General features: G+C 36.1%; 1 protein-coding gene across 5 annotated transcripts in view; it reads right to left on the reverse strand.

The window, feature by feature from the left end:
- Nucleotides 1–13,766, reverse strand: part of ANO5 (anoctamin 5) — a 79,464-nt gene that overhangs the window by 27,271 nt on the left and 38,427 nt on the right. For 3 of the 5 annotated variants that reach the window (XM_060765797.2, XM_067462701.1, XM_060765782.2), the window contains 4 exons: nt 13,288–13,332; nt 11,032–11,145; nt 3,414–3,482; nt 871–1,155 (listed from right to left, as the gene is read on the reverse strand). In XM_060765797.2, coding sequence (XP_060621780.2) covers nt 871–1,155; nt 3,414–3,482; nt 11,032–11,145; nt 13,288–13,332 — 513 coding nt within the window. The remainder of the gene's footprint in view (nt 1–870; nt 1,156–3,413; nt 3,483–11,031; nt 11,146–13,287; nt 13,333–13,766) is intronic. The other 2 variants (XM_060765789.2, XM_060765807.2) reach the window with 1 other exon arrangement.

Consider the following 13,766-nt stretch of genomic DNA (forward strand, 5'->3'; position numbering starts at 1 on the left):
ATTGATAAATGCCTGAAGAATCTTCCTAAATTCATAATTGTGCTTTATGAATTTAGAGCAGATTTCATCCATGAATGGAGAATTTTAATAAAGAAGTATGAAGTGCCTTTTAACAAGGCTATTATGGGAAAAAGTCCTTGACCTACAGAAATACCTTATAACTCCATCTATGGACTGAGGATGAAGAGAGATATGGCCGCTTTTGTACTGTAGTAATATGCTCTCAGCAAGCAATACATGTAAACAATTTCTTCATTTGCTCCAAGCACCAGAACATGTAACCATACATAGGTTCATAAAAAGCTGGCATGGTGTAGTAATTGGAGTGATGGGCCAGGGCTCTAGAATTTCATGGTCTGAATCCTTAAAACCCATTGGGTGACCTTGGAAAACTCATATTTTCTAAGGCTTAAAGGAAGCCAATGGAAAACTTCCCCTGAATAAACCTTGACAAGAAAACTTTATGTCAGGATCACCATAGGTCACAGTCATAGAATCATAGAATCATAGAATCAAAGAGTTGGAAGAGACCTCATGGGCCATCCAGTCCAACCCCCTGCCAAGAAGCAGGAATATTGCATTCAAATCACCCCTGACAAATGGCCATCCAGTCAACTTGAAGACACGTAATAACAAATAACAGAAATTCAGAAAGAACAATTAAGTCTTCTGCATAGACATTTCACCACTGTAAACCGTGTGTTGTAAACTGGCTTTCTATTTATTAGTGGCAACTGCAGAAGAACCATTCAATAAACTGAATGGTGAATCAGCACATCCAATTGGTAAAATTAATTTACCCTAGCCAAGGCTAACAAAAGAATCGAGCCCTGTGTGTGTTCAAATTGTACAATAAATGGAAGCACTCACAATTCTGTTCCTGATAGATGGGGAGAAAAATGTGTTTTCATCATCAATGAGGTAGAGTTCTTGCCTTTCCTTGCTAAATGGGGCTGTAAAGTAGTCTGGTTCTGGATGCATCACAATCTCAGGCAGTCTAAATGGCCAGGCCACCCAGTCAAAGGGGTTTTCTACAGCACAAGGGATATCATTTTCCTTGATGGGCATTTTGATGTTCAGCACTTCAGCATATGTGGTCAGAACTTCCCATGGTGCATGTATCTTCACAAAGTAAGTTTTGCCATTTTCAGATTCCTGCAACAACAACCAAAAAGATGTTAAACCTCTCTACATTTGTTTTTAAACTATAAAATATACTACATAAGCCAACTATAATCAGATAATCCACAATACATAGACTCATAGAATCATGGAGTTTCCAGGATGAAGAAGAACCACTGGTGAACATCCTTTGTGTTTTGTCAGTCAACCAATTACAAATCCACCTAACAGTAGTATTGTCTAGCCCACATTTTGCTAGTTTACTAGCAAGAAGATCATGGGAGACTTTGTCAAAGGCCTTACTGAAATCAACATATGCTACATCAATAACATTCCCTGCATCTACTAAACTTGTAACTCTATCAAACAAAGAAATAACTTGTTTGTTTTTGAGAAACCAAAGCTGACTTTTAATGATCACAGCATTCCTTTCTAAGTTATTACAGACTATCTCCTTAATGATTTGTTCCAGAATCTTTCCTGGTATATATACATAGTGTTCTATTTTCACTGTACTTCATCCATATTCACTGTATTCATCCTATACTGGATTGTCACTTTCTCTTTGTTCCCACAATCACTGCTCCTGGCCCTTAACAAGCTCTAGCCAAGCTTCTGGACATTGCAAGTGCTTCTGCTGATATCGGAATGGGGTGTCCACACAAACAGCAAGAAACAGGGAGAGATGTTTCTTTATTTCTAGTCACACAGGCAACCTCTTTTGACATTAGCAGAGAGGTCTGCAACAGCAAGAGCTTGGATGAAGGTCCATGGCTGGTTAGGAGAAGAGGCAGTGGCACAAGCATGATCCAACCCCTTTCCTTTCATGGATCAGCACAGAGAAAGGGTAATGGAAACCATGTCTGTTTGGACAAAGAATCAGACTGAATTGAACCTATTCTCACTGTCCAAACTGCCCCCAGACCCCAGGATACTCTGGAATTTCATTGGAGTTTCCCTGATTTTTCCCATAAAAGCCATATGTATGACAAGACAAATAGGAAAATACAAATACAGTCAAGGCCAAAGTCCAATTGCTAATCACAAACAAGACCCTAGGTGAACATATAAGTGCATTATCAACATATATGGAAATATATACATGAATGACTTTCTGAGTTTTAATGGAAGATCATTCCACAGGAAGAGAGAGACTACACAATCGGGAAGAGCTGGTTCAAATGAATTTAATCATGGCAAACTTTCCATTTCAAATACAAATAAATAAATGATATCAAAAAAAATATGCAGTGTAAACCAAAAAAGAGAAAAAGGATCAGAATAATATTCCTGGACATAAATGTTCTAACTACTCCATAGGTTGGGGGGGGGGGGGGAGGGGTTATTTACTAGGGAGTGAAAAATTAGAACTATTTCCTTTTGATTGTATATGCAGTTTGTAAAGCAATTCGCAGTCCAAACCTTTTACTTATCACTGCAGACCAAATGCCATTCACTTCCTTTCAAAAACAAAACATCTTGCTTCTGCATGGTATTAAAATGCTGGGTAACGAATACAAAACAAGGATAATAGCACAATAATAAGCAAAGCCCTAAATCCTATTTAATTGTGATAAAAAAATAGGATCTATGTAAAAACAATGACATAACCCAGACTCTAAAACAAGGTAATTATGCTTTTTTAAAATGATTAAGTCCTAGTTTAATATCAGTCAAAATTTGAGACAAAAGGCAGAAAATACCAAGAGTTGTGAATTTTACAAAAATGTCGTATTTTAAAAGTACCTTTTCTAACACGTTCTTTTATAATTTTGGATCTTTTGACCCAAATCTTTGCTGTATCATTTCTACTTTTTGGTGTAGCAAAACACCTACAGGGATTTACACAGTATGAACATGGTATATATAAAAGCTCTGTTGCAATAACATTGTTTTCATTTCACCACATACTGCATACATGCAAACACAAAGTATGCTGAGCACTAGAAAGGAAGTGAAACTTTGCAGGCTTTAAATATTTCATTATGATTTGCAGTCATGTTACTGGTTGTTACACAAATGTAGTCTTCCCAATGCTACATATAACCAGGATTTACCAGGGTAACTCAGGGTGAGATGTGGATAGCAACATGATGCAACCAAGTAGTGCCTGTATAGATTGCAAGGTAAGAACTATATCGCTATCTTAATTATTGTCTGATCAGCATAAGAATGGGCAACTCCATTCACTCCTCAGTCATATTATCATTACATATGTGACAAATATTCTATTTTCAAGTGGAGAGCTTCATCCCCATCTTGCTTGTGTATTTTAATATATATATATTTACCTTCTTGTCTTCAGTTTCTAGCTCAAGACCTGCCTTTGCTAGGTTGTTCTCAAATTCCCGTCTCCGTTCCTAAAGAAAAAGAAAGGAAACATTTTTCCCACCACATAGTAATAGCAATAGAAATAAACTTCTAACATTAAAGAAAACGTGCCTTATTATCTGAAATCCTATTTGTGGACTATACAGACTTCTGTCTGCATATGATCTTTTATGGTTATTGAGAAAGGAGATAAACAGCACCCTTGTCCAGCAATGACCCCATGTCTGTGCACCATCTTTTCTACCTGGGTGTCTCTCAAAGATGTATTGGCTTCCAGGAGGTCCAGGAAAATATCATATTTGTCTTACGGCAGCTCTGAAATATTTATTTGTCTATAGGACCTCTAGACAGTTCCATATCTGGCTCCTTTTTGCAAGATCTCTCAACTCTTTAAGCAGCTGATGTGTCATAAAACATTATTAGCTCTACACTGAATTATCTGCACAGCTGGCTGACTTCCATTTTGTGTGTATACTAATTCCAATTTCCATCTTTAAAGTAATAATGCAAAATAGACACCAGTCCCACAGTGCAGTTTATGAAGATCATTAAAAGGCACCAAAGTTCTATGTTTAAAGTTCTGATGAAAGTGCAATATAATAAACTGGTAATATATGCTATCTTAAAAAGTTGTGTTAGTGCTGCACAGATAGCAGTTTTATAGCCTGTTTATTGTAAGTCATGGCTTCTTCGTACAGGGTTTTTATTTTGATATGCTTATTTAAACTCAAAAGTCTATGACTCTATGATCTTGCCTTTTTTTACTTTTCAATATCTCGCTGCAAATAATAGTTTGTATTTCTGTAAAATTTCCTCATAGGGAAATTTCCATAGCTACCACATGAATCTAATGATATTCACCTAATAGAAAACTATTGAACATGAGTTAAACATAAATGGTTAGGGAATCAGTGAGATTTCCATTCTTCAAAATATTTTTAGGGCTAGATTGCCAAAATACCACACTGAAGAAGCACTTTGTATTAATTTCAAACTATGTTGATAATCCAACAATAAAGAATTAATGTTTTGTGTGGCATTTTAGCTCCCTGTTGACTTTTTTTTAATGTTGGAAGTGGAAGAGTGTCAAATATGTTTCTTAGCTGTGCTTCTTTATACAAATGTTGAAGTGGCCTATTAGCATATGCATGAAAAACAAAGCATGCACACTGACTTCTAAAATGTGCAGCTGTCAGATGCTTTCCCAAGAATGCTTCTATTCTTAGCCCACGGCACTTTGCCAAGTCACTGTGTTACAGAAAGATCACTGCACAGAATTGCACTGTAAGTGCATGTTCTCACCAAATAATGCAAACAAAACCAATTTTGAAATTAATTGGTGATTATTTTCCTGACTAGTTTTACTGTTTATAGAGCTTATTGTATCATCTCAAGGTTTAAATGAAAGCAAAAGAAAAATAAACTCTTCTAATTGCATGAATAACTCTAACATCTTCAGATTTTTAGGGACCAACTATAGATTAAATAGATTGGAAGCTATTTTAATATGTACAAGTAAGTGGCAACTAGTGCTCTCATATCTGGCAGGGCCTAATATTATCTCAGACATATTCCAGCTTCTGGACTATTTCCATAATCATTCCAAAGACATTCCAAACATCCTTTTCAAAATCTACAGTAAGCTTTTTTTTTAAAAATGTAAAAAATATGATTCAGCTACATATAATCTTCTGCTATAGGTCTTTGAAGTCCGGATTTTGGAACCTACAAAACGTTCTACTGGGTTTGTTAGACATTGGGATAGGAAATCAGCATTTCTACAATATTTTTCTAAGGGCTTGGTCTGCTTAGTGTAATTGTTAAATCCTACATTCCTTAGAAAAACACAGATCTTAAAAACAGAATATTACCAGTGTTATCCTTCCTGTTAGTCTTGGGAATGGCATAGCATTGCCAGTTTGAAAAAAAAAGGATTTGATGGCTACATACATAACACAGAGCTGGGGAAATGCAGAAAAGGATAACTATAATTAAGAAGTAATAGCAATATCCACATGAAAGAAGATTATAATGCTTGGGACTGCTCAGTTTAGGAGGGAAATAAAGATGGGACTCTTTAAATTGATGCCTGGTGTGGAGAAAATGTGTGTGTTCAAAGTATTCTTGGTGGCATAGAGTATGAGTGCAGAACAAGTAAATACAAAGGAAAAAAGTAAAGTAAAAAATCTTGTACTTTTGAAAAGAGGGGCATATTACACGTCAACAGGATACTTTGAAAATGAACTCCAGGAAACGACCCAATGAATCAGTGATATTAGTCACCATCTTCCGGCTACAACCTATGTAGAACTAAAACTGGGGCAGGATATTTCTATACTGTGCAATCATTACTTCTCATATGTCAGATTCACATTTTATTTACTTACTTTTACATGAATATTATTAACACAGTTCTGTAAAAGTACCATGAAGTGTGATGGAATGATATACGCTTATGAACATGCATAAAATAAAATGTTGCATGTACTTTGCATAATATCTCTTCACTGTACTATTTGGAAAGATATAAAACCAGATGCAAAATGTGACAACATCCTATAGCAAAGGCTATTTGTTATACAACAATAAATATGTGAAGGTTAACATTCTTGTTTCTGATATGTCAAGAATGGGAAAGTTCAGCCCTCCAGAGGTTGTTGGACTGCACCTTACACTAGTCCTGGCCACTGAATACGCTAGCAAAGCTTGTTGACATTTGAAAGCCAGCAACAACTGGCTTTCTACTGTATTGTTTATGCTCTTCTGGACAAGGAAATCCAAGTCATTCATAGTCAGCTGCTCAAACACAAATACATTATATTGAAATGAAAGTCATTTGTTGTTAATAGGGAATTTATGGCCTTTTTTACAGCCTATCAAGCCCACAAGTATCATATTCACCACATAATTGTTGCCACTACTCAACTGTTGTGCCCTGCTTTTTAAGTCCCTAAAATTGCCTCCTCCACATACACACACAGCCCTTTTATCACTTAATTCTTGCAGGATGGGAAGGGTTTCTCAGTAGTGAGTGGGAGGGAAGAGGGGACATGAAAACCTAGGAGGCAAGTCCAGGGGGGAGCCAAATGTGGGATTGATTGTGTGGAGCAGTCATTCAAGGGCCTTCAGCCCTCTTTTTGTTTCCACTTTAAAAAATGGTTCACTTTAAAAAATGGTTCACTTAATGATCACACTCCCCTTTTTGGCAAAAAAGGCATAATATATGTGATGATTATATGGTGAAATACAGTAATTTTCAAGTGAAAAATGCCCAAGAAATATGGATACTCATACAATCAACAGCCTCACCCTGTTCCTGAAATTCAACAGCAGCAACTGTTCCTCTTGTTTATTCTTTTGTGCTTGATATGTGGGTGCTTAAGCTGTTACATATCCATAAAAAGTATTTTTACAACCAATAAATCGAATTAGCCAGGGAAATTTGAGTGATTGTCTCTCTCCTTTATCAATCAATCAGTTATATTAATGCTAACCTAGAGACAAAGTTCATATAGATTTCAATTTTTTATGTTGGTAAAGTTCAACATGTTTCTTTAAGGGCAAACCTGTTCGCTTCAAGACTATGTAGGCTACCTTTTAAAACACATCTTATCAGAAGAATTTGAACATATGAATGTTCTTAACACAGCAAGGGGCCCACAATACTCTTTCATATTTGTGCTATTGCAGATTTGTAAAATATTTTTTTTATTTAAAACTTTATTTTTCCTAACATGTCACATGCCTGTGCTACATAGTTTCATATCACTTTTTCTACCTGAAAATTATCCTTGAAAGTGTCAAGTGGAATGCTGCTGATAATTGTTTATTGGTGATCCCCTGTATCACCTCTGAAATACAATTATCAGGTTCAATCTTTTGAACCAATTTATAATGACTTGTGGATTTTCTTTACAGGCATTATAACCTGGACTCACCTCGTGTTGACTCCTGGCTGTCCCTTGGCTGTCCCCCTGGCGTAAACTAGGTTAATCTGGTTTAATTCTATGTTAGGAAAACTTGAGAGGTGGAGTTTCAGGAGTCTGCCTGAAACTCCAGGCAATCCTGGACATTAGGACAGTGTAGGCAACCAAATTTGGTACAAACTGCTGTCTACACAGAGCACTGCAAGCATTCCCCTTTCGCTGTGGTCAATATTCTAGGGGAAAGGGAATGGACTGTGCCTGTGTCGCCACATTCAGTGCTCTCAGATGGCCATAGAGTTCCATGTGATCTGGTTTTCATGGGTGTCCCATTTTGACAGAACCGATCAAGAAAAAAGTGGGGAGATCATTTCCCTCCTCCCTCTTGCTCAGGCCTGCAATCAAAGGCCTGGTACTATCAACAGGAAAAGAAAATAATACAACCATTTTTCTTTGGTTATGACATCAATATTGCTGCTGAACAGTCAATGCATTTTAACTTTGAATCTTACAGCTTTCTGGATGCAGACACATAAACTGCATTAGCAGACCATAGCAGACCATATATTAAATATATGACAGAATTCTATTTAGTCAGTAATTGAAATCTATTAATATTTAGTCAGTATCAAATACCAGCTTACAGCATTTCAAAAACAATACACATCTACATCAGAGTTAGGAAACCACTAGCCTACAGAACAGGTTCTAATCTATGCCCCTACCCTTCTCCTAGTGCCAGACAAAGGAAGCTTCACTCTCACCTGAAAAAGAAGGATAGCTCTTTGATAACAATCCACAATGAAAAATCTTTTCCAATATTGTAGATCAGGCATTGTCAAACTGCAGCCCTCCAGCTGTTTGGGTCTCCAAGTCCCAGAAGCCCTCATGAGCTTGTTCAATTGTCAAGAATTTGGGGAATTGAAGGCCCAAACAGATGGAGGGCCGCAATTTGACGATGCCTACTGTAGATGTTTTTAATTATTTTTTTGGTGCTAATTTTTCATTAATTTGGATTTTGATGTTCAAATGTGGTTTCTTTTAGTGCTTTTCATTTAGTGGATTTTTGTTTCATATCAGCAAATTAAATCGTTTCATCACACTTCAATCCCTTTCGTACTGTTTTCTATTTAGTCCCTAAATAAATATTAGTCATATATAACAATATAAAAATGTAAAAACAAGATGTGATCGGGCAAATCTGAGGCCATTTTGGGATTTAGAACATTACATTCCTATAAAATCAGCCTTTTTTAAAAAAGCTCCTGACTAATTGACCTCTTGTGAGACTGCATCATGGACTATGGAATGGTGGCTACTAGGCCTGGGTAACAACGGAAAAATTTGTTTCTAAAATCGATTCGTTTTTTGGGGGTTTTTGCGTTTCGTTATTTAAAATAATTACAAAATTTTCCTTTTAAAAAGTTCGATATTTACGAAATTTCGTAAATGTGAAAAAAATTACAAAACATTAACGAATCGATTTCCGAAACAATAACGAATCGATTCGTTAATGGCGGACGCGACCGCGAAATACGCTAAAAAACCTCCAAAAACTTCTGAAGCTTCCCTCTCCCTCTGTTGTTGACTGTTGGTGTGATATTATAATTTTTTTTTCACTAATTAAACAAAAAACTTGCCCCAGACATGTGGAAATAATAACGAAACGACCTCAGAACAATAACGAAACGAATACAATAACGAAATACGAAGCATTTACAAAACGTGTTTAAAAATTAGTTTTTTAAAAAAATTGCTCCAGAATGGTTCGTTATCGTTTTGTAATTAAAAAAATTAACGAATTATTAACGAATTACGAATTAACGAAACGAAACCGCCCAGCCCTAGTGGCTACTCATTTGAAAGTTTGCCCTGGAGACACTGTTTAAGTGGAAGGCAAGATCTTGCCAGGTTGCAAAGATTTTGAGGTGAATCTGGATGAAGGCTATGAGAACCTGGTGCTTCCCCCTTCAACCCTTGGTTCAACTGCAAGGGTGACACAAACACCATTATGTGCAACTCCAGGAAAGACTGAATGTGGGAAGAGGAGGAAAGAGTATCCCATTTGCCTTTTGAACAAAATATCAACTTCAAGGTTTCTGTCACTATTGATACTAGTGAGATAAAAGTGAAACTGGAGGGTGGCCATGGGATTTCCTTCCCAAAATGGCTGGGTCTTGATGTCCTTGAATATGTTGCAGTAGAGGGGGACTTCAAAATCCAAGTCCTCAAAGTTGCCTGATGGATTCACTTATTCCTACCATATTGCTCTGTGGTTGATAAAGTCAGCCAGTGATTTGGACACAGACTTCTTAATATGTTTTGGCAAAATGTGATGCCTGATGCTTCTACTTTTACTGTTGACCTATGTCTCTCTCAACAGAGAGTCTTAAGATTGCTTCTATCATTTACATACACTGGGCCATCCTGAGAACTGGTTCATCTGTCATAAGAGAAAGATCTTGGTTTGCCATGCTGCCATGCATTTTTTTTAAAAAAAAAGGTTTTGTGGTCCTCAGTTTTGCAGAACTGTATAATTAATCAGTGTGAAGAAAAGATGACATTCCCAATCTTTCTGAAACATCTGTGCTTTAATCTCCAGACAATGATCTCAATTCCCAGCACTGCAGGCAAACTGCTTCTAATAGAGGGAAGCCCTTCTGTAGAGGAATCCCTGTTCTGACCTGCAATCATTCATAAAAAATAAAAAAGTGGGACTTGAGAAAATAAGCCTTTCTGTAATGCTGTGATATATGCCCTCTCTTACAACTAATAATTTATCATGGATAAGAGTGGGGATTCCTCTCATAATTACAGGAAAGGTTACTTCCTCCAGCATTAAAAGGGAATGTTCTCAATACATAAAGACTGTTTAAGAATCCACACCCCTATCTATAAACCGGCCGCTGCAATCATCGGAGAGGGCCCTCCTCTCAGTCCCACACCCATCTCAAGTGCGGTTGGTGAGAACAAGAGAGAGAGCCTTCTTCATGGTTGCTTCTTCACTTAGGTACTCCCTCCCCACTGAACTTAGAACAGCCCCTTCCCTCCCTCCTTTCAAAAAACAGTTAGAAACATATTTATGCTCCATAACATATGGAGAGAGTGACGAGTAATGTTATCCCTCTCCGATCTGACTGATGTCCTTGTTAAGGCTTTGTTTATTTTGAGAGTCATCTTTATATCTATATCTTATATTTTATATTTCACATTTAAATAGTATTTATTGCTTAAATATTTTATGAGGCCTGATTGTCCATCTTCCCCATGGGGGTCTATTTTGTTTGTGTTTTTAATTTACTATTTACTTGTTATTATTTCTAGAGTGTTGTGTTTGTATGATTATGTTTGTGACATTGAATATTTGCCTTTTGCTCTGGAAACTGCCCTGAGTCCCTTCAGGTAGAGAAGGCAGATTTGAAATATATTATTATTATTATTATTATTATTATTATCATTATTATGAAGCACGAACAGATCATGCTATGTTGCTTTCTGTATAGAGAGATCACTATGATGGCATGGGGAGAAGATGGGGAGGACCATTCTCTTATGCCCTGTTGTTCCAGAGAACAACCAGAATATAATTTGGTCCCACTTCTGATGTACTATTTCCTATACTGCTCTTTCAGAAGTTGCCATGAAAGAAACTTACCACTTTCTTTTCTCCTTCTATTTTTGGATCATCCACATATGCCAGTATAAAATCTATTCGTCGGACACCATCTCTGAAAAAAATGGAGTCTTTGCTTTGATGCCGTTTGTCAATCTGTAGGAAAAAAATAATACACATTTTAACACCTGCTGCCATTTTTAACATGGTAGGAAACTGTATACCCTTCAGTTTATTCCCCAAGTTAAGTCCTCTAGTTTGCGAAAAATGCTATGGTCATACTAAAGTGGGGTTTTTGTGATTTAAGGAGGATTTTTTTAGTTGATTCATGTATTTTATTTTTTCAAATGTATGTTTTTCCTTTCTCCCTATTCTTTCCCTTATTTACAGTGTCAATCACTGGACTGAAGTCCCCATACATGACAACACTCAACATACACACCCCAATAATAAGTCATTCTTAATATACATATGCTTTATGAAATAATAGCCCCTGAAGCAGGAAGGATCTGTATCTGTCACATCCACTATACATATTTCAGACGTATTTTTTTTTAAAAAAAACATATATTAGTATGTCAGAGACAACTCCCCACTCCCCGTCTGCTATTTTTAAACAACATTTAGCTTTTGCTTGAATTTGTTTTAGAAGCTGCTGCAAACCTTATGAGGGCAAATATTTTAATCCTAGTCTAATGTTGCATTGTACAACAATAATATTTGGTGGTAAATATGACACAGCTGCAATACATGAAAGCAGGAAGCACAGCAGAGGCACGGAAAATAAAGAGAAACTTTTACATTTAGGTTATGAAAGCAACAGATTCCTAGCAGTGAGATCTAGCTGACAACATTGTGTGAGAGCACAAATGGGAACAGCTTTTGTAAGGTATGTAATTTTAATCAGATTTGGGATAAGCTATTTCACAGAGTTAAATTTTCATAGTTGGCTCAGTTCTCATAAATTTTGCAAGATAACTTGGGAAAACTGGGAATATCCCCTAACTATGACCAATGCCAGTTCCCTTTTTCATCCAAAAGATAATTTGTGAGGCAATTTCTTTTTTATAGCTATTTTAACTAGGATTATGTTTTAACTGAATGTCATTCTATCATCTTTTAATCTGATTTTAAACTGTTTATAATGTCAGTGGATTCATTATCTATATTGTTGATTTTGATTTTGCTTGCTGCTTTGGACATTTTTTATGCAAATGCAGTGTACACAAAGGTAAGCCAAAAGTCACTTAACAATTAAATGTATTTATTGAAGAAAATGATGTAACTCTTCTATTGAATAACAAATAGTGAATAAATTAGTACAAAGATAGTTTTTTTTTATCTTGGCCTTTCCAACCAATGTTCAGCATCAGTCAACATCAAATGACTTTTACGTCACCTTCTCAAATAAAGTATGACCCCAGAGGGATATGTACCCAGACTTCACGTGAATACATTCAACCATGGTTAATAGAACACCTTATTGAAATGAAGACTGTCTGGCCAAGAATATAATACAGTCACACTGGAAGACATAGAAAATGCCTAAAGGACACATATATTGTTGGATTGGAATAAATCAAACCATGGATACTGCTTCCACAGATATGGGAGTTCTACTTTAAACAACTCCTTGGCAAACCCAATAGTTTTTGCCAATTTGAACTCCTGTGACTTCATGTGATCTGTAGCAGCAGAAGCAGAGGTGACCAGATTTTTGCTATTTAATTTATGTTATTGTCCCATATGCTTTTGCTATCTTATTCAGCTTTCAAAGTCTTCAAAGTAGTTAGTTTATTTCCATCATAATGCCTTCAGTGACAAAGAGATGTTTATAGTTTCTTCTGTTGGCTGAAGAATTTGGGGGAGGGGATGGTGGTATGCAGATGAAATTGCATTATAGATGCTGATCAGCTATATCTAATTTAGAAATCTTTCTGTTACTCTTAAATTATATCATTAAATTATATAAAGTATAGTAGAGGGAATAGTAGTAGTAGTAGTAGTAATGATAATGATGATGATGTTAATAATAATAATAATAATAATAATAATAATAATAATAGTGTTTTCTTTTAAAGGGGCAGAATGAAAATCAAGAAATTCTACTCGATTGTGCTTAAAATTCTGTTTTTGTTTGGAAACTACCACAGAAGTATCAAGAAGAAAAAAGAAACTACAGGGATGTTTATCAGGTTTCAAATCTTGTTCCCAATTAATCAGAGACATCACATAGTAAAGCATGTTATAAACTGCAGCCATCCAAGTTGTAAGCTGTATCACATAATAATTCTTTACCCTGAGACGTTGCTTCAGGAACAATTTGAATCTCCTTCCACTTTTCTGGAACAACCAACAGGGAGTTAACACATGAGTACACTATTCAAAAATCCTAAATCTGCAATTGCACAGAGTGTAGGGTCAAACATATGTTTTACTGGATCTGAAGGCAATGCAGCAAATAATTTTAGATACATATGGGGGAAGGATATGCACTTCAGATCTAATTCAGGCATTCAAAAATTTGTCTATGGTATCTGTCTTCACTATTTCCATAGCATGTTCACAGAAAAAGAATCCAAGAGACATTCATGAATAAGAATAGTCTTACTCATTTGGGGTTCAATTCCTGTGAGCACAGTGTATCATCTTGACAGAACAATGCAATCATGGAAATTGCTTCCTAGAAGCTTCAGAAGACATGCTAAGTCACAAGTTGTGTCTCTGAGAGGCCCTATCTAATGAAAGTTGGGCTGTATAAAATGTGGGAAAGAATG

Source organism: Anolis sagrei, chromosome 1 (genome assembly GCF_037176765.1).
Source record: "Anolis sagrei isolate rAnoSag1 chromosome 1, rAnoSag1.mat, whole genome shotgun sequence".
NCBI lineage: Eukaryota > Metazoa > Chordata > Lepidosauria > Squamata > Dactyloidae > Anolis > Anolis sagrei.